Source organism: Mytilus trossulus, chromosome 1 (assembly GCF_036588685.1).
Source record: "Mytilus trossulus isolate FHL-02 chromosome 1, PNRI_Mtr1.1.1.hap1, whole genome shotgun sequence".
Lineage (NCBI taxonomy): Eukaryota > Metazoa > Mollusca > Bivalvia > Mytilida > Mytilidae > Mytilus > Mytilus trossulus.
Window position 1 is genome coordinate 105,010,041 of NC_086373.1, and position 21,737 is coordinate 105,031,777.

A 21,737-nucleotide genomic window follows, 5' to 3' on the forward strand; every position below is an offset into this window, starting at 1 on the left:
CTTTCCTTAGCTGAATTAGAACCATACTTTTTTGTAGCATAGTTGCAACCTGGCCTGCAGTGACCTCTGCTTTAGACCACCATTTATTTATTTACCTTCAAACTACAGTGGCCTATAGCTGTTATTCTATATTTCATCTGGTCTCTGGTAAAGAGTTGTCCCATTGGCAATTATTCCACATGTTCTCATTTTTACATATTTATAAGGTAAAATTTTCATTACTAAATGTCTGAAGAAGTAAATGATATCAGCAATTGGATCAGCTTTTTTCGCAGTAAAATCAAGCAGCAACCCAATGACAAATGGTTTTGATGTGTACTTTTTAACAATCCTACAAGGACTATTAACTGGTCATTACATAACTTGAGAACAACAAACAGATAAAATCAGATATGTGAAGATAAACTTTGTACTATATTAGGGGCAAATCACTGGCGTGATATGCTGTATCTCCAAATCAAAAGTTTTCATTGCTATTTACTAACTCAATGAAGGAAATACAATCAGTCATATCTTTACTGTGGATTCATTTATTTTAGTGCGTATCAATTTTTCATGGATTGAGGAAAATTCACAAGTTCAGGGATATTTGATTTCATGGTTTTGCCAAAGTATGCATACAAGCCTATAGAAAATTTGTAATTTATTGAATATTCAATTTTATGGTTAACCTGTACCTGCGAAAATTGGTATCCAACAATTAATAATGAAACCATAGTATATATATGTACTGTAGATTGATTGATAGCTGAGCATAGGTGGATCCAGTAGGAGGGGGGGGGGGGTGGCTGCCCCCCCCCCTCCACTTTTTGTGGGAAATTTTTTTGTTGATTATATAGAAAATCATTGAATCATGACTGGAGCCCCCTCCCCTTAGGTCAGTCAGCGCTACCCCCCCCCCCCTCCCCCACCCCCCACCCCCCCTTAAGGAAAAGTTCTGGATCCGCCATTGCTGAATGCCCTATCTGTTATGTAGAAAATAAAATAGTATTTCACTGAAGGAGATAACACAGAGAATATTCAGCAAGTTTTTATTAAAACATATATAAGCAAAAACATTTAGAAAACAAAATTTTGATAATATAATACTAACTATAAAAATGACAATATTAACAGACTTAAAAATTTCTATGGTTATAGAAGCAAATATAACAAAAAAATAATTCTTTGACAGGCAAGTCTAAGGTCTAAATGAAACAAGAAACCAGTACTGACTGTCCCTGCTTCAAACAACAGTTACATAAAGGACTAACAACATCTATGTTCAGGTAAAACCATACAATAAAATATTTTACTCAAGTTATTACTTATTCTGTTTTATAAACATTAGTAATTAAACATCTAAAACAGCCTTGTTTGCTGCTAAATAGTATTAAACATCTAAAACAGCCTTGTTTGCTGCTAAATAGTATTAAACATCTAAAACAGCCTTGTTTGCTGCTAAATAGTTTGTGCAATGAAATACACTTAACAAATACTTATTGCTACATTCACATAATCATGAGTGCGCAATGGAATCTGCATGGTTAGATATTACAATTATAAATGTTTTCACAATACAATTGTAAACTACGTTTTAGATATACTAATATACATTAGTCACTTTCATCAGATATAAATATTTGTTAATGGAAAATTTCAAGTATTTAATCCTATGAATGTTATGACCTGTACTTTTCCCATTGAACAGGTAGTATCCAGTTTACTCGGTAATGATTTAATTCTTATTGAATGGTCACTGAATGGTCGACTGAACCTTTGGATCAGTCAACATTCTATTTCATTTGACTGTGATTGTTATGTTTCTGTTTCTTTGTTACTATTTAGATTGATTAAAATGATATAATTATACTTTCTAGCAATAATCTATCAGATTTTCTAAACATTTTTAAAAGTAAAAATAAAACCTAACAAAAGTTTTAAATATTGAATAAGGTTTGAAAAAATGTGAAGCAATGAAAGTTTACAAAATATAGATTTCTGCATGACATTAGTAAGAATCCCATACATTAGTAGTGATGGCTATTCTATACAAAGTCTTTATTTTAGGTTCTGGATATCCAATGTTAAATTTGGTATTTGTCCTTGAACTTTAACACATCAGGGTTAATTCAACTTAATTGGTATACCTTTTTCACGGAGAGGACTTTTCAAGTTGACCAAGATTTTGAATCACCTGATCATGACTTATCAGGTTTAAAAATACATACAACAAACAGAAATGTATCTCATTTATTGGAAATTTTAGGAAACACTTGAATTTGACACAATTAGGTTCCACTGTATATGTTTTAAGGGTAGGCATTTGAAAAGTTAGGAAAATATTCCATAATTAATGAAAATAAAGGAGAGGGCATGACCCCTAGAAAAAAATCTATGGTGTATTATCAAGCTATTGTCATGACAATTCAGAATATATATATATGTAAGAGATATGAACAGTTTTCAAGATGTTAAAATAAATGATATGCAGGGGAAGCACATGTCCCACATGAAAAAAAATTGTGCTAGTGAACTAGAAGTCTTATCAATGCAATTAAAACTATATATGGTTAACAGGAGGAAATCTGAACTGTTTTTTTTATGACATTTATGGATTTAACTTGGGGCAGATTTAGAGGGTTTTTCTGGGGGCCTTGGCACCCATTTTGAAGGAAAAAATTGATTGATAATATAGATAATCACCGTAGCTTAACTGGAGTGGGCCCCTCTTAGGCAGTCAGTGCCCCCCACCCCCATATTATTATTTTTTAGATCCGTCAAGTATCGATGATTTATCATATCATTTCTATTAAGTTCAGCTTTAAGAAAGCACAATATCAGAAAAGTAATTCTTTGATATTTAAAAAAAAAATTGAAATGTTTATCAATGGTTTATATCATGGTCAGTTCAACATATAGGTGGACTAAACCATTCACTATATCATAATTCCTTAAGTGTTTCAAATTATGGATTGTCGATGAAATCTTAAATCTCAAGTTATAATTTAGAATGTTAGGTGTTAGTATTTTATTATTACTTATATAATACTGACAACTAAACAGTAACATGTTCTAAATTAAAGCTTGAGATTGTCAATCCCATAAGTCGGTTACGGATTTTGAAATTCAGCTAATAGTTAAAAGATTAAAGCATGCATAAAAATAAAACATTTGTTTGATTATAGGTTTAAAAGACAGTACAACTTAACATGTCAAATAATCATGCTTGACTGGTTATTTAAATACAATTTTCAGAACTTTCCTTTGTCCTAAATATTGACATTAAATAATAAAAGCCAATACAAGGAGACAAAAGAACAATTTTATTATTATAAAAACATTTTAACTTGCTTGATTTTCATTCTTATATAAAAAACACTTTTATTTATGTTTAGTGTCCAGTACATGTCCATAAACTAGTTCAAAGATAGAAATAGTGGACCACACATTGATTACTTTATTGTATACAATTTGATATTTGTTTAGTCTATGTATCCATATGAACATTTAACACACTAAATAATCATTTCTGATTTAATAATTTATTCATAGAGGTATAAAAATAATGAATACAATTACCCCCCCCCCCTGGAGTTATAAAAAACCCAACTAATTATATCAAGACTTACAACATATTCTCAAGTAGGTACTACAAATATGAATTAATTTAAAATTTGTTTTGATCATGAGTTGTAAAAATAATCCCTGAGTTATTTTTTATATTAAAAAAAAACTTATTTAAGCACAAATATTCAACCTTGGTTCTATATACATGCCAATAACTGTAGTTTTATTAAAATTGTTTGGCTGTAGTCTTAAAAAAAAGTAAACATATTTTATAAGTCCAAGGGAGGTAATTAGATCAAGAGTTTGTCAAAAGAATAAAATTGTTTTAACTCTATTTCAAATACTAGCTAAGTATGATAAGAATGTTAGAAAATAAAATTTTCTCAGTCTGATGACCAAGAGAAGTTAAACTTGAACAAACTACACATTAATACACTAGATGACTAGAAATCAGCTAAATGTTATCAGCGATGGAAATAAACTAATAATTTATCAATAGAAATGTGAAATTATTGTTTTGTCATTGGCATCAGTGCTGTGCATGTTATACTGAAACTATAAACACTTTCATAATTGGATGTTATTTTCAAACTATACACGACAAACACGATTTCTGGTCAGCTTTAAATTCAAACTGAATAATTGTTTTCTAAAGGAAAAGTTTATTGAAGACAATGACAAGCTGAAAATGCAAGGTGCATGATAATAAATCTTACTTTCATTTCACATTAAAAAAATAAAATACCTACAATTTTGTTTTTATCCTTCATAAAAACCCATTCAATCATACGTAAGCTGAGTCAATAAATCAACAACAACAATAATAGATAGGAGTTATTTGATAAGCACAACCATACATTGGTAAATAACGTAGAAAATATTATCACAACCATACTCAGTAAAGCTACAATATAAAAAATACACTCAATAACCAACAATATCCTTGATGTCCAGTGGAAAATATTTCACACATGTTAAGATCAATCTTCCAATAGATGTGGCAGTTCATGATGAATAATGGTTGCTGACTTTTTTCAATCAGCTGTGTCTTCCTCTCAAATGAGAATAAAGTTTTAAGTTGTAGTGGTTGATCGGTTTGAGAGTTCTGGGAAGTTCTGTTGCTAATGATTAAGTGGACCATTTCAGGAATCCAGTAAAATATATTTATCATAAATATTATTGATTCAAAAACACAAAACCTTCAAATATGTTAGACATATATGTTCTCAGTACAAATAAAGGGAAAAAATACCATACAATTTAATATATATATACATTGTACATCACAACCAAATACTGTAAAAGCAAGTTCTCACAACTATTCAAAAGGCAAGCTGCTTTATACTGGAATGTTTCAAAAATCTTATACATTCAAAATAAAAAAAAGATGTGTTATGATTGCCAATGAGACAACTCTTCACAAGAGACCAAACGACACAGAAATTAACAGATATATGTCACTGTAAGGCCTTTAACAATGAGCGAAGCCACCACATAGTCATTAATGCAAAATAAATTTAGCAGTCAGACAGTTGGATAATTATCAACTCTGATTGGTTCTTTTCCAAGAAGTATAAGGCCTAATGGTAAAAGTAACCATTTTACAAATCATATGGACTGTTATCTCAATATTTTAAGTACATTTTCAACACAGAAAGTTTGCTCCATTAAACTATTTTGGTGAAATAAATATAAATTTCAATGAATTGTGTGGGAAGATCTGAACATATCTGCTGATTCAATGTTTTAAATGTAATAAATAATACAAAACTGGTCTCCTGAGGAGGTGTTTAATGGGTTTTATTTTTAACAATTTATGTTTCGTTATGGTGATAATTAGTTAAGAAAGCAAAAGTGCAACAATGTTAAGTAACTGATGTTTGTTATACAACTGTCATACATTGCTATATTTAGTGCACTTTTTAATGTTTGTAAACAACTCATATCAGTCTGGACTCCATATTGTAGTTGTATATATGGACTTACATAATGTTTAGATCTACATAAACCACTTAAAAACCAAAGTTCTATTGAACGTACTGACATACCAAATACAATAAATGCAGAGATCCAGTATGTATCAGTAAATACCTAACTGTTGCTTTTGTAACCAAAGGGTTCTAAAGTATTGGAGTATCAAACTAAGCAAATGTACTTGCAAGTTTTTTTTATACTGTAAAAGTTCTCACAACCATAGAAAGGCAATCTGTATTATACTGGAGTGTAGAAACACATTTTTTGTTCTTTAATTACTGTGTACTGTGTACAATTACTTTGTACTTAAAGAGAGTGCTAGCTGGCACATTTATGTTTTTAGTGACTACAAATTTTGCATGGGCTGGTGAATGTAAAAAAGTAATGATAAGTTATTTCAATATGCATGTCCTTGAAGGTAACCTTGTATGGTGATTCTGTCATTAAATGCACTAATAAATTTGAGATAATCTAGACACATTGAAAGCCAAGTTTTACGGCTCAAGAAATCTGTTTACAGTTTTACTTATGGGTAGGTGCATATATTGAATAAACTACATTCACATTAAACTTGTATATGACATTTAATAATGAGGTAACACTTGTAAAGCATGTTTCCTTATTATGCACTACATATATGTTAAAAAAAGACTTGTCTCCTGCAGGTTTGACCATAATGGCCATAACAAGGTACTTCTTTTAATGAGGTACCCTACAAGATGGTTGGAAACAGTATCCTAAAATTAATTTATTCTAAAAATGTGCGCACAGTCAATGCTTTTACAACCCTATGAAGTTTCAAAAAGAAGCATTCAATACTTTAATATAATTACATTTTTTAGCTATGATCATGAAAACACAATTTTTATCAAGTTTTTATTTAATTTACCTGTGCTCTTTATTGTGGGACCTAGTGTCATCATGAATTATAAATTTCATTGTGTAATGAAGTTGATTAAGGAATAACATGAGATTGCAGTGTAGCCAATCAGAATTACATATTATAATGAAACAGACATCTAATGTAATTATGAACACTATAAAACAGTCTGACCTATATCAATGGTTATTCTGAAATAAATTAACTCAGAGATTTAAAATAAGTGGTCAATAACAACATGTAAGTCCAACCTCTGGCAACTTTTTTGCAGATAGACAAAATATTTATTAAAAACATAACATATGGCCATTTCAAATGAGATGTCATTCTCAAGGGTTACAACTTTTATCAAACAGATGTTTGAAGCTCCTACTATGTACTTAGGAAGCATACAAAGCCATTGGTTTTTAGAGTTTGATTAGAAGGGACAATACCCAGCATATCTCAAATATTAAAAATATATTTACCCTCATTATGTTTATGCATAGTTTGATTTAACCTTTAAAGCTTAAAAATTTCAAGTAATATAAATATATAAAAATTCTACTATAAATTACTCTGCCCTATTGCACCAAGACTGTATCCTAACCCAGTATAAAAAAGATATTATTATATTTCAATGAACAATGCTAAGTCTAATTAAAACAGGTTCCATTTTCTATAGATTTTTTTTTTACATCTTATCCAGGTTAAAATATAGGTCATCTAGATCAACATATGGGTCACAAATATTTATTTGAGACACTACATTGTCACAATAATTTATATTCAATTTATTAAGAAAGTTAACAAGAAAAAAGTGACAAAATAGTTTTCAATGAAATTTACGATTTTTCAATTCACAGTATTCAAATAAATGTGCAGATCTGTAATTTTCTAATTAACCTACATTTTAACTTGTCATAGATAATTACTATAATACAACATAATTTAGATTAACACAAAGAACTTAAATGGTATGACTAGGTATCACGCAATGCATATATAATGATTTCAATGTTCAAATGGAACTCTGCAGACACAGTCAATTAGAATTATTCTATTCTTTAGAATCTCTCTCCCAAATATTCCCCAATTATAGCGACTGACAAGAATTTACATTTCTACCACTTTCTGCATGGTCTACAAGGTTAAACTGATAGTCCTCTGCTAACATCAAATCTTTTATACAACCATGGAAACCCGACGTGAACTTATTCAAAGAATTCTGGGACACCTCAGGCATTCCACCTGCAAACAAAAAATTGTCATCATTGTTATAACTAATGTCATTGTAGAAAAATAATGGAGTTTTAACAAGAAAACTTCTGAATAGATTGTGTGAGAGATAGGTCACAATTAAAGGGTCTCATTAGAGAATTTATGAATAGATTGTGTTGGAGTTAGTTCACCATTAAAGGACTTACTGGTAAAACTTTATATGTATCTGAATGACCCTGACATGTTCAAGGATGGATGCTGTTGTGCAGTGGTCTATGACAATGTACATAGGTCCAAATACAGATGAGTTTGTATGATACAAATCCTTTATTTTATTCATTATCATATTACTACACATGACATTCCCTAACCAGGTATCTGATTGTAAAATTATCATATAACTAACTAGGAAACTTTAAAATGAGAGTTTTCTGCCTTTATAAACTTACCTATATATAGCCTTTGGTTGGCGTTTAAGATTGTATAATTACCTAGGGAATGAGAATTGTCTGATTTATAAACTTACCTATATATAGCTTTTGATTGTATAACTACCAGGGGAGCTAACCTCTATAACCTGAGAATTGTCTACCATTATAAACTTACCTATATATAGCCTTTGATTGGTGTTTAAAATTGTATAACTTTAAGGGGAGCTAACCTCTACAACCTGAGAATTGTCTACCATTATAAACTTGCCTATATATAGCCTTTGGTTAGTATTTAAGATTATATAACTACCAGGGGAGCTACCCTCTACAACCTGAGAATTGTCTACCATTATAAACTTACCTATATATAGCCTTTGGTTGGTGTTTAAGATTGTATAAGTACCAGGGGAGCTACCCTCTACAACCTGGGAATTGTCTACCATTAAAAAACTGTCTGTTTTATCTCTACAATATAAAATACACAGATAAAAACTACATAGATATAAAAAGATGTGGTATGAGAGCCAAAGAGACAACTTTCCATCCAAGTTACAATTGGTAAAAGTAAACCATTAAAGGTCAAAGTCTTCAACACAGAGCCTTGGCTCACACGGAACAGCAAGCTATATAGGGCCCCAAAATAATTAATGTAAAACCACTGATGAACCACATCAACAAAAGTCAACTACTAAACATGAGAATCCTGACTTAGGACAGTTGCAAACAAATGTGAGTTTAACTATGCGGTATGGGCTTTGCTCATTGTTGAAGGCCGTACAGTGACCTATAGTTGTTAATGTTTGTGTGATTTTGGTCTTTTGTGGATAGTTGTTTCATTGGCAAGATACAACATCTTCTTTTTTTATATTAAATGTTTTAAAAGGTATGTATTGTTGTTTGCATAGAAATTCAACATTCAATATTCTGTTTGGGAATATATAATAACTGATACGTTTGTACTGTGTTTCAACCATAATTGTTGTCTTTTTTTTCATAAAAGAGCTTTTACAGATTATATATCTAAAATCAACATTTTTGTGAATAAAAGGACACTTAGGTCCTATAAAAATAAAAATATGAGGTATGAATGCCACAATAGACCAAATGACACAAAAATTAACAATCAAAGTCACTGTACATCCCTCAACAATGATTAAAACCCATACTTGCCTACTTAATTGAATCTAATTGAATTTTGAGACTTAGAGATCAAGGTCTTTATACAAGTATGAATTAGTTTAGGGAAGGATTGAACCCAACAAATATGTTAACCAATCTGCCTTTTTTATGTTCTTGTCAAGTTAAGAGCCTGTAATACAGTGGTTTTCTTTGATTGCTATCTACCATATTTGTTTTTAGCAGAAAGCAGACTGTTTTTAATTTTGAACTGTTCCACATTTTGTCCAGCTTAAGTATTTTATAGCTTACTATGTGGTATTGGTCTGTTGTTGGCTGTAAAATGACCATTCATTTCTGGTGGAAAATTGTCTGATTGGCAATCATACCAAATCTCCGTATTGTCATATAATAGAATTTTAACATCCTCAGTGATTAGTATACATAAGTTTAAGTTTGACATATACAACAAATTCAGCAATACAATTATACATTCTGCAACTGCAATCAGAGGCAAGACAATAAAGAAGTAGAATTTGTCAATCTTTTAAAGTGATTCATACATCATCAATTGCCTTTGACATCTAAACCCTCCTAGTCCTAGTGTCTAATGTGCATTTTTATTTAATTTTAATCAGGAAGAAAAATTTTCATTTAATCAATTCAGTATACAAAAGTACATTTAATCAGAGATTTGTTTCTTGGAAAGATAGACCTCTTGTTAATCACACTTCAACAATCTGCACTTGAAGGTATATCCTGTATATCCTGTATATCCTGTTTATAAACATATATATCATTTAAGATACAGCTAGTTCCTGATTGCAGTGTTTTACGATATGAAGAATTTAATTAAAAAAATTTACAACAGAACATGCCTTAATATATACAAATTTTGCTCATCATGATACATGTACTTGTTCATGTTCTACATTTGACCAGATACTAAGACCATGGAAGTAATATTGAAAGGAATAACATCGTCGTCACTTCAAAGGTTTCATCTGTGTTACCGGCCATCTTTCAATAATTCGTTAATTGGTTCAATATCTGGCATGGAAGTTTATTCTCCGCATGTGATCGATCAAATCACTGACACTTATTGGTCATTTTCGTGTTCACGGAGAACTAAGAACAGACAAGTTTTTGTCGAATATACGTGCGAAGTAACCCGAATAGTCCATTCGTTACATTCCGTTGATGTACGCTGCCGAAAAGAGTCATTCGTTCAATTTCTATTTTAGTCCAATTTTCCCTATTTTTGGTTAGTTTGATCTTAATAGTACAAACCGACAGCTATCACATACGAAATTGGAGAACAAAGTTCATTTCAAATTTAATATTTACAGACAATTAAAAAACCATTTCCGTATAAAGTTAAGAAGATGATTGTACAGAAAATACGATTGGACCCCCTTTATTAAATACGAAATATCTAAATCTTTCGTGAATTTATAGTCAATTAAAATATTCACAATTCTAAACGGTTCTATCCTTCAATTTAAGTTCTTGATACATAAACTAATTTGTGTAAAAATTAATTTACCGTAAGACAGATAGATTCAAGCCCATTTCGTTGGTTTGTTATATTTTTTGCTGTATAGCCAATTATATTAAAACAAGCATTCCACAATAAACACTTTTTAAATATATATACGTAAGAAAATATTATCCCAGTTTTAGTTGTCCAGTTTCAATAATGCAATCAATGACATTTATGACATATACATAAATTTAGAATACTTGAAAGTAAATATAATTTTTATTCAATCTTGATAAACTTTGCACATTTCGACAGTAAAAAAATCTATGCCTACTTTGCCTACATTATTTTGTTAAACATCATGTGAAACCTGATCGATTCATCGGTATTTAACTGTTTAACTCGGGATCCACTTTTAAACGGAAAATACTTTTAGAACAGTTTAAAACAAACGGTAAAAAGCAAAAATATGCTAGTAAATTAAATACAATTTTCAATGTTAAACTGCTGTAGTTTGAACAATTCTCGTCCGTTTTTCAAGATTTTTACACCATACGACTTCATCTGAAGGCAGAGGTTTTATATATGATACAGCGCCACCTTCTTATAAATCAACCTCGGATTTCACACAGGTACTTTAAAATTACCGTACTCGATAAAATCACGTGACTGATAAGAAATTCCAGATGCCATTTTAAAACCGCGGAAACACAGATAGTAACCAAAGGGGTCTTACCGCTGAGACTATAATTGGATAAAATCATATGACTTTAGTACAGGGCTCTGCAGGCTGTTAATACATGCTAATTAGTCGATGTTATTCCTTTGAAATATTACTTCCATGCTAAGACAGACTTTGTTACAGTTCTTTTAAAAATATGATACACATCACATGTATCCATGTCATTAAATGAATCTTAATTAATATTTCAGAACCTTAGTGAGCACGCTCACATACCCCCCCCCCACCCCCAAAAAAAATAAAAAAAATAATCATAATTTCCTGTCAATATGTACATCTACATAGTATGTCCTTATTATCTGGCCAGTTTCATGAAATTATGTTGTGTGGTTTGAGAGGAGTTGCGATGACAAAAGGTTGCAGTAGTATATATATATTGGGCAAATAAGTTCAAAGGGGTGTAACTCCTGGAAAAAAAAATTTGAATCGTAAATTCCTGTCAATATGCACATCTACATAGTATGTCCTTATTTTCTGAAAAGGTTTCATGAAATTCTGTTGTATGGTTTAAGAGGAGTTGCAATGACAAAAGGTTGCAGTAGTATATGGGCAAATAAGTTCAAACTGTTGCAGTAGTACATTAAAGTAAATAAGTTCAAAGGGGAGAGAAGGTGCGATGACAAACTGTTGCAGTAGTACATCAAAGTAAATAAGTTCAAAGGGGCGTAACTCCTAGAAAAAAAATTAAATCATAATTTCCTATCGATATATATACAACTACATAGTATGTCCTTATTATCTAAAAAGGTTTCGTGAAATTCTGTTGTGTGGTTTGAGAGGAGTTGCAATGACAAGAAACAGGACTGACGGACAGACTGACAGACCAAGGGACAGACGGGTCAAAAACATTATACCTTCTGCAACCCGTTATTGATATGCCTTACTGTTGTAATTAGCATGTTGTATAAGTTTCATAACAATTAGATGAGGCAAACTACAGCCAGAGAACAGAAATTTTTGGGGGGATATACAGACATACACATGGACAAGGTTAACATGTAATGCCACCTACACTGCAGAAGAGGCACAAAAATGTCTATGTATAACTGTTATTTTCATGGTATGAATTCTGTTGGTAAGAATCAGCAGAGTGGATGAAACCATGCCTAAACTATATGTTTGACTTAGGGTGCAATCAACAGTTTTTTTCTATGATGTCATGTTTTGAGGGACCATGCATATGTGACCCTTACTTGGTGGACTGATTAATAAAGATACTTGTATAAAACTAGATATCAATGGAATCAGAATGTTCTCTAGTTTATAATGAAATAAAAATAATGTGTACTTTTAATATACATATTATAAAAATTTCATCCAATGATCATGGGGGAAAAAAGGTATAATTTTAACATAAAAAACTTGAAATCAGGTCAAGTGCACACCCATGAAGACATGATCCATGCACATTTTTCATAATCAAAACTGTATGAATTTTGTAGGTTTTTACCTGGCCTTTCAAAAAAATCTTGTTTCAGGGTACGGTTTCCTGCTCCGAAAAGAGCTACAGTGGCTGCAAATAAGTTTTCAATTTTCACTGCTAAAAAAACAGACTGTTTACAGTGTTGTCTCCCCTCGAAACATGTTTATTTAATATAATTTTTAAAATTATTTCAATCATTCAATCTGTTTTAATTGAAAGCTAATTAACTAATTTTTACAATCAAATACAAAAAACATGATACTTTTTCACCAAGTAAGTAAATAAACAGGGGTTTTCCTCCATGGTTATTTTTAGACGGGGAATAACCCCTAGTTTTTAGTACGAAAATGTTTATAGCACCCTTATCATAGTAGACTCACATAGGAAAGGGGTTTAGAAAGAAGTGTGTGATTGTTCATTGCCAAATGATGGACAAGGGTATAACTATTTTTAAGATGGCCTTTTGGATTTCAAAACTGCTCAAACTTTATGTCACTTTATATAAAACACTATCTGTGAAAACATTTCATAAATATATGTTTTTGAAATGGGCAGAGGAATTGAAGAAAATGATACCTTTCCCATCTGCCCTTAAATAAACTATTAATTTTAGAACACTGAATACTAATTGCACATTTTATACAGACACAGCATTTGCAGTTGGAATCTCTGGATTCATTGGAATTTTTGTGTACTTTGAGTGAATGTTGATACATGTATTACCAAAAATAAAATGCCATTTAAAACTGAAAACATGAACTTTTTGTCTGTTTATTTGAATAAAACTTTATCTTCTAAGCGTTGTTAATTTAAAACCCAAACTTTTATTTTTTCTTGCATAAATTTAATCACTTCATCTCTTTTTAGTCAACCAAAATTCTAATAAAAATTTTAAATATTTTTTAAATCATAAACTTGTGATTATTATATGAATGAATGAATACTTGAATATCTGACATCTATATATAATAGCTGCACTCAGATGTTTTCAGGGTCACACACTAAATTCAACAACAATGTATGTTTTAAAAATACTATCCAAGATTTTCTGTGTCCTTGACCAACTAATCTATATTTTAATAGTTGAACACTGAAAAGATGCACAAGGGGAGACAACTTAAACAATTTAAAAAATAATAGAAATGATAACAATTATAGAATATAGAGGGGGGGCGAGAGGGGGTCTCATCCCGATTTCCCGGTTTTAATTTCAGAAAATCCCGAAATCCCGGACATATTTTGTTAAAAATCCCGATCTCGATAAATTTGTTTTCAAACTTTAAAATTTACAGTTTCAATGCTTACGATTTAAACGTCTCGGGTATGATTCAAAGTGACTAGTCTTTCATGTATCATCAGTATGACCGTGACGTAAATCTGCATATAAACATTTTTGTTCTCACAAATCTTCAGTAGCCAGTCAAAAAATTGGCCAAATTCCAGTTCAATTCAATACAAGAACCTATACGACTAGCACTGTAATCGTTTTGTAACGAAGAGAAATTTGAATCTATTGAGTCACCCTTCCAAAAACCAATGTACCAAGTTACAGACATAAACAGAACTACAAATGTCATTTGAGAGATTTGTAGTCGAAATACTGTTTTACATTATAAAATTTTAAAAAAATACTTGTTAGGATAAATGAGTATGCTCAGGGCTGTATTCAACTACACAACTGATCACCAACAAGAAGCTGATCGACCGACCTTGGGATAATCAATAAAGATGAATAACAGGTCAATTTTTATAGTAGTGATTGGCAGGTATGACTTAATGTGGAGGTTCTTGTGGGGACACAACTAAGAAAGGTAGAAAGTTACAATAAATTTTATGTAGAAACATGATCAAGCATGTTTTAAAAATTAAAAATGAAGATCGTCTGTGACTTTAACAATTTTGTGAATTATTTGTTGGTCAATTAGAAATTTCAAAATGTACAGTGTTATAAATAATCGGCCAGTCTTGATGAAATCCGTAAAGTCCTCCCAGATCGAGAAACTGTCCGATTGGTGATAGTCTCCAGATCTCGGGATGTGTGATAAAACGTATTCTGTGTTTGAAAGTCTACACCACTTTGTTCATCATCTTTATCATTGTCATCGTCGCTTTCTGAGGAGTATTGATCTGAAATATTCGCATCACCGTCTTTGAAATTGATTTGAGTACACGAAGACGTTTTACTACGAGAAAACGTATTCTGTGTTTGCATGTCTATACCACTTTGTTCATCATCTTTATCATTGTCATCGTCGCTTTCTGAGGAGTATTGATCTGAAATATTCGCATCATCGTCTTTGAAAGTAATTGAAGTGCCTGGAGTTGTTTTATTTGATTCATACATATTTAAGGGAAGCGTGCCACACTTGTATGCGGTGGTTTCAAGTCGAACAGTTCTTTGTCTAACACATTTTCCATGTGTGTTTGCCCATGTGTGTAAGAGACTTAGCTCAATTTTTGACGCAAATTGAGTTGTTGGTCGATCAAGTGACGGAATATTTTGAAGATGCATGATTGTGTCTGGAACAGGGTAATATGATGTTTCGTTTGTATAATAATGAGCTGCCCATTGTGTAATTCTTTTGACGCTTTCTCTAAAAATAATTCCGAAATCTCTACTGTACTGAAGTTTAGTTGGCAAACTCTGTTTGACGTGGCTCAATGCGTGCAAGTTCTCTACAACAGTGGTTAAACATGATGACATGTCTGCCAGGTATAAAGGATTACTGGATAATACCTGACAGAATCTAATGAGTTGATCTTCCATCATTACCAACGAGTCCATGGTTTGTTTTGAGATGGTTCCCTCTGAACCATTTGTGTGTTTCTCAATATTTCCAATTCTCTTGACATTTGCTACGAGTTGTAAAAAGTATTGAACTGATTGCTGTACCATCTGTAGCGATTCATTGGGGTTGTAATGATGAACACTTGCCCCTTTCTCGTGTATAGAGAATGCTGCATATATTTTTTGCAAATGAAACAGGAAACGTTCGGTTTCACTAACTGTTGTGACTAATTTTATTTCGCCATATTTTGCGTCTGTAACATAAATATTTGTTCCGAATTCAACTGCGATTCCCATGATTTGGCCAAATGAGGAGAGTTCAGCAGATCCAGTTGAACAACCATCTAATCCAGAGCCTGCTATTACGGACATAACACCATCACGACTGAAACATTTCAGCTTTCTTTCTCCAATATCCCCAAATACCAGTCCATTTTTATAAATTGACACTGAACTTATTTCTGAGCAAATGTTGGATTGATTTTCAAAGATGTGAATTATACTCAAACTCTCTAAATTAATCGAGATAAGTCCTCCGCTCTCAGCTGATCTGCCTTTCCAGGAAATATAAAGTAAGCCATGACTGTAGCACATACATAAAACTGAGTGGACACCAACTGGATAGTCAAGCTTTTTGGTTGTTTGACAAACTAACCCAACTCCATCTTTGGATATTGCCATTTCATACAATGACTTGAAGACATCACTGCTGCATAGCATCAAATCATCACCTGCAGTCGCTAGAACAGAGGGCCTTACTATATCACTGCCATTTAGGACATCTTTTGATGGTCTAGTTAGCTTGGTGTTGTTGATGTGTTGTTGTATACGCTCACGTATTGTATTGGCGGTACCATCCAAATTTAAGCCAAATTCCCTAGCCAGAGTTGTTAAACTAACTTTTGATCGATGCGATTTAAGTTGAATACCGATATCTTTACCAATTCCAAACACCAAGACATTCAGATCACGTTGACAGACGTAGCAAATACCAGATTCCAAAACGACACTCCTACAATCTTTGAGATCATTTTTGATAATCTTAACCTGCACTGGATTATGTAATCGAGCTTTGACGAGTTTTGTTGTTTTTGTCATTGGATCGTAGTTCAGGAAAACAAAATTACCAAGCCCGTCACAGTCGACAGCAATCGGATGCGGATACATACCGGGTTTATTGTCCTCCGTTGGGCGAAATCGATCAGGAATAAGGTTATGTACCACCATCCCAACTTCTTTCAATACATTTAGCAACTCATTGCTACTGAGTTTAATAACAGAAGCAACATCCATGCGGTCCTTATTTCTCACGCAGTCGACAGTAAGAAGTTTGCGCATTTTTTTCTTTACATCAGGATTACAGTCATTGCGAAGAGTGTGTATAATAGACAAATTCGCCCTCTCGTTTCCGAGTAGTAGGTACCAGTTTGCAAAACTGCACTTGACAGATTTGCCAACATGAACACAATCTGGTAAAACAGACAGTTCTGAAATACTTGGACTTGCTGTTCCCTCTTTAATTTCCTGTTGTATCGACTGGAGTGCAGCTTTATTTCCGGATTCACAATCAGTTGTTATAATGAAAACAGAACATTTCGTGCATAACTTTCCACTTTCAACACACTTTGTGCAAGCCCTGAGTGAGGGCTGAATGCTTATTTGACCGTCTTTATGACACTGTTCACATACCGCACCATTTTGTATGCATCTCTGACAAACAGATATGCAACAACCAAACTCTTTGATTACACCGTCTTGTGTCTGTAGACCTTTGAGGCAGTTAAAGCAAATTTGACATTTCATAATACTATTCAAAAACAGTTCCTTCATGAAGATACCGGTCTTACCGGATTTTGACAGGTAATACACCGCAATTGGCATGCTTAATTTGTTACAAATAGATATCAAATAAAACACTACTGCTTCAGTAACTATTTTAGATTTGAGCTCATCTGGACTAGGATTTGGATTGTTTTTGACGTAAGCAATATCATAATCATCCACACAGCCGACAACTTTCTTCGTGCGTTCATCAACTTCAAAAGCAGCTTTAAGAGCCGTGCCATCAATAGCCATAGAGACAGGGTATACCTTAATAGTTTTATTTTCGATGAATGGCTGTATTCCGTCAGTTTTCTGGAGAAGTAATGAAAATGTAAGCAAAAGAGAACCGATGACACCGCTGCTTGTAGTGTACCCAGCCTTCGCAGACTGTCTTGCTGATCGGTGGGGTCCTCCTAAATTCATTCGATGTTTTGTGATGTCATTTGGAGTTCCAGATCCCTGGCCATGATACATAGGACCGCGTAAAAAATTTGCTGTTTTGCGACCACCCAGATATTCTATTGAATTATGAAATTCTAAAACGTCTAAATCATATGGATGTCTTGGCTCAAAAAACCTATGTACTACATCATAGTTGTGCTTGTAGAATATAGAATTTCTTGAAATAGTTCCATTACTTATAAGTTCATTTAATTCAATACAAAGTGGGTCTGCTTGTGTGATGTTTATTGGACAAAACTGTGTTTCGGAGTCATTGTCGGAGCTTTCACAGTCATCAGATAAATTAAGATCAGAATCTAGGCTTTCTAAATCGTGAACTTGTTCACAGTCAGATGCTTGTATTGTACTGTTTGTATTTTCATCATCAACAAATGTCAAAGCATTGGACACGTCTATGTCAGGGTCTCTACTTATATCATCTGTGATCAGGTTAATCCTGAAACAGGAAAAACATCACTTAACCTCAGTTTAAACAAGCTCTTATATGTATATGGTTCATCAAAACTATAATACTTTAGTTTAAATTCCGTACAGATGACAGTGTTTGTAAGAATACTTTGTCAGTTATTTTTTATGTTTGTTAAATTGTGTAAGGATGCAGTATTGATCGACATTTATCAATGAGTTCTACACAGACCTGTGCTAGGGATCTTCGTGGACTGTCTATGAGGTATGAGAATATGCTCATTGTTGAAGGCCTCGTGGTGACTTCGAAATGAAGCGTTGTTCCATTGCTCTGTTTATCACGTGTTAATCAGAATTTCTTGTTATGTGTACATTTCACTCCTAAACCTTTCATTTGTTAAAGACAAACCATTATGAAGTACTAAAGACGTGATAAAATAAATAAACGGGTGTTAATTATAATTTATTAATCATAGAATAATTCAACAAAATTACAAAGTCATGTAATTGATAAAGTCATAAATGTGAATTTAGATTTTACCCGTCAGAAGGTGTAACAATCAAATCTGTATCGATATCGGAGTCATCGGACATTGCATTTGCTGTTGTTTCATCTTGTTTGCTTGGCCGTGTCAACCATGAGGCAATGGCACTTTTCATTTGATTGTTTTCTTTCTCACAAATACTTTTACAGTTGCTTTTCCCGGTACAGGCATCAAAGTGTTCTGAAAATTAAATATGATAGTTTAGATATTTTCTTATGTTATATGAACACAGCTTGTATAATGATTGCTAATGTTCAGTAAAATGCTATACGAACGGTTTTACTTTTTATACATGCTATATGCATAGCTTTAAAATGTACTCAAATTTAAATTATCTTTTAGTTTTCCTCTACCACCTTTTGAGTGAGTAGAGACATCAAAGGGGAAGCTCAAACTCAAACTTTGAACATAAACAACTCTGATCTGAAAATAATTGATGTGCTTATATATTCCAAGAGCAATACATGTTTCAGACCTATTAAATTGAATGTTTAAGATTAGCTCATGCGTTAACTGTCCGGGTATGGCTGAATTCAAAACCTATCGATGTTATATGTAATTGCTTTAAATACATACTGAAATTCTTTTTTTTTGGTTAATTTTGTATTCATAATGATTGCAAGTCTGTCACTGACTGAATGTTAACCTTTTTAGTACTTACTTCGTCTAAAATATGAAACTTTGGACGCAATACTCCTGTCAGCCTCTACTTTGTATTTCTTTTGGCAAATCCCACATTCAACTGTTATTTCGTTTACTGCAACACTGTTTCCGCATTCTTTGATCACTAAGATAACACAGAAAAGAAACTTCAGATTCATCAACAAATCGATGCCACATGGTGTCATAAAGTTAAGATGTCCTGTGGAACATGGACAATAGTGTTGGTCAAGAATCTGACAGTTACTTTCTATGGTTTGATGTGTTTGAGCTTTTTAAATTCATTTTTTCCCCTTTGATTATCATGGAGTATTTATTAAGAATTTCCGTTAAAGTCATTGTTATTTTACTTTTTTCAATCTATATAGATAATAAAGGTTAATAATGTGCACACGTTTCTGAAGGTAACAAAATATACTGCCCCGTTTTTGTAAGTCTGCCATGTTGTTTGTTGATGTGTTACATATTTGCTTCTCGTTCATTTATTTGTACATCATTCATTAGGCCATTAGTTTTCTCGTTTGAAATGTTTTTCAGTGATGGATCCCGTTGACTGCCTAAGAAGGGGCCACTCTGTTCATGCTTCAGTGATTTCCTATACAAGCAGACAAATTTTTCCCCAGAAAAGGGGGGAGAGCCGAGGTCCCCTGCCCCTCCTAAATCCGCCTGTTTTACATTGGTCATATCGGGGTGTTTAATAGCTGACTATGCGGTATATGGACTTTGCTCATTATTGAAGGCCGTACAGTGACATATAGTTCTTAATTTCTGTGTCATTTGGTCTCTTGTGAAAAGTCAATTGGAAATATAACCATATCTTTTTTATAATCACAATACTGTACGATGTCCTTTTGCCCTCTTTCCTGAATCATTTTTAAGACAGTTGTCTGATTGTCAATTAAACCTAACTAAACCGTTGTATTTGTCGATTTACTCACATTGTCTAAAATCTTCTAACTCTGATGTTTGTTTATCCGTCCGTTCAGTGATAGTTTCTCCCATTTTGATTTTTTTCAGCAAACTTTTGTTGTCTTGGACCTCAGTTTTTCGCTTTCGGCATCTTTGTTCAGAAGTAGTCGTTTCATCGTTATTTACAATAATTTGGATGATTGGCGTTTTCTTCTTAAATACCACAATCTGTGGCGTAACACTCACTGAAAAAACAAGAATTCACCATTTATTTAATAAAAAGGTCCATGACTATTTAAGGTAACAAACAGACACATCTGACACAACTTTTAAAGGAGGCCGTCCTGGTTAAAACTTTACAAATTAAACCCTCTGAGTAATGTTGTACTTCATAAGTTGCTTTCAACTTGTGCATGTTTGCTAATATATTTTATGATATTTTATAGTACGTACATTTTAAACACGTCAAGTTGGGGTATTTAATTTCTTCAAAATTGAAGAATGCCAGAAAGCAAAAACAGTTTTTTTTTCAAACGATTTTGACTGGTTCATATGAGAGAAAAAATCTGACTTTACAAGTGCTTCTCCACATAACAACTAAAACCCTTTTAAGGGTAGAGTTAGACTATAGGTAATAGTACTTAAAATTAAGGAAGATATATATATAGGGGTACCGGAAACACATGAGTTTTCTTTTAGGTCTTACATGATTGAACTCTTATTGGAAATATCCAAATCAAGTCCAACTAAAAGGGTCGTAAAGAGGCGTTTTGTGCGCGGACAAACGCGAAATAAAATTACCATTTCACGATGAACGAAACGAAACATTAGAAAAAAGCTTGAACGTTGCCGTTTTTATCAATTTCACAGTGAAGCACGAACTTTTTTAACGGAAGGTTGTAAATTAAAAATGGCAACACGTTTCACGAATAAAAACCTTTACCACCATGCCAAGAAATCAAAGCCAAAAATTCCGGTAGACCCCTACCGCAGCCGCACTCATTAGTAGTTAAAGATTTCATTTTATTCAACAAAGGAGTAGGTCCGGTAAGGACCGATTTTGGCCTCTAATTTCAGTTTCATCTGACAAAAGATTTTGAACACTTCTTAAACACTTAAGTGTCTTTTTCGTTTGATTCAATTATTTTTTGTGAAAGATTTAAACTCATTTAGTCATTAAAAACGATCCGATTCAAGCTTAAAAATGAAAAATTTAACAAATATGCGAAAAAAAAGCCACTTTTCAGATGGTTTTTGTCAAAAAAAGAAAGTGGCCGCATCCGTGTTCATCCTCAATCTTTACATATGTTATGCATTATCATCAAATACAACATCCATTTCAATAT

The 21,737-nt window shown here is 32.5% G+C and overlaps 2 protein-coding genes across 2 annotated transcripts in view; both read right to left on the minus strand.

The window, feature by feature from the left end:
* Positions 1–1,017: 1,017 nt before the first annotated feature.
* Positions 1,018–21,737, minus strand: part of LOC134705579 (uncharacterized) — a 96,192-nt gene continuing 75,472 nt past the window's right edge. The window contains exons 29-30 of the mRNA XM_063564305.1: positions 8,396–8,499; positions 1,018–7,633 (exon numbers count right to left, since the gene is read on the minus strand). Coding sequence (XP_063420375.1) covers positions 7,479–7,633; positions 8,396–8,499 — 259 coding nt within the window. The 3' untranslated portion in view covers positions 1,018–7,478. The remainder of the gene's footprint in view (positions 7,634–8,395; positions 8,500–21,737) is intronic.
* On the minus strand, positions 14,331–21,071 carry LOC134695518 (uncharacterized). Its single transcript, XM_063556799.1, has 4 exons — positions 20,421–21,071; positions 19,484–19,609; positions 18,819–19,002; positions 14,331–18,308 (listed from the first exon to the last, which is right to left on the minus strand). The coding sequence occupies exons 1-4, from the start codon at positions 20,482–20,484 to the stop codon at positions 14,744–14,746; spliced, it is 3,939 nt and encodes a 1,312-aa protein (XP_063412869.1). The 5' UTR covers positions 20,485–21,071; the 3' UTR covers positions 14,331–14,743.

Coding starts and splice junctions, on each gene's coding strand:
- LOC134695518 (XM_063556799.1), bottom strand. CDS start 20,484: ATGGGAGAAACTATCACTGAACGGACGGATAAACAAACATCAGAGTTA. Junction 19,610..20,420: donor GTTAGAAGATTTTAGACAAT/GTGAGTAAATCG, acceptor GTGTTATCTTAG/TGATCAAAGAATGCGGAAAC. Junction 19,003..19,483: donor AGTTTCATATTTTAGACGAA/GTAAGTACTAAA, acceptor TTTAATTTTCAG/AACACTTTGATGCCTGTACC.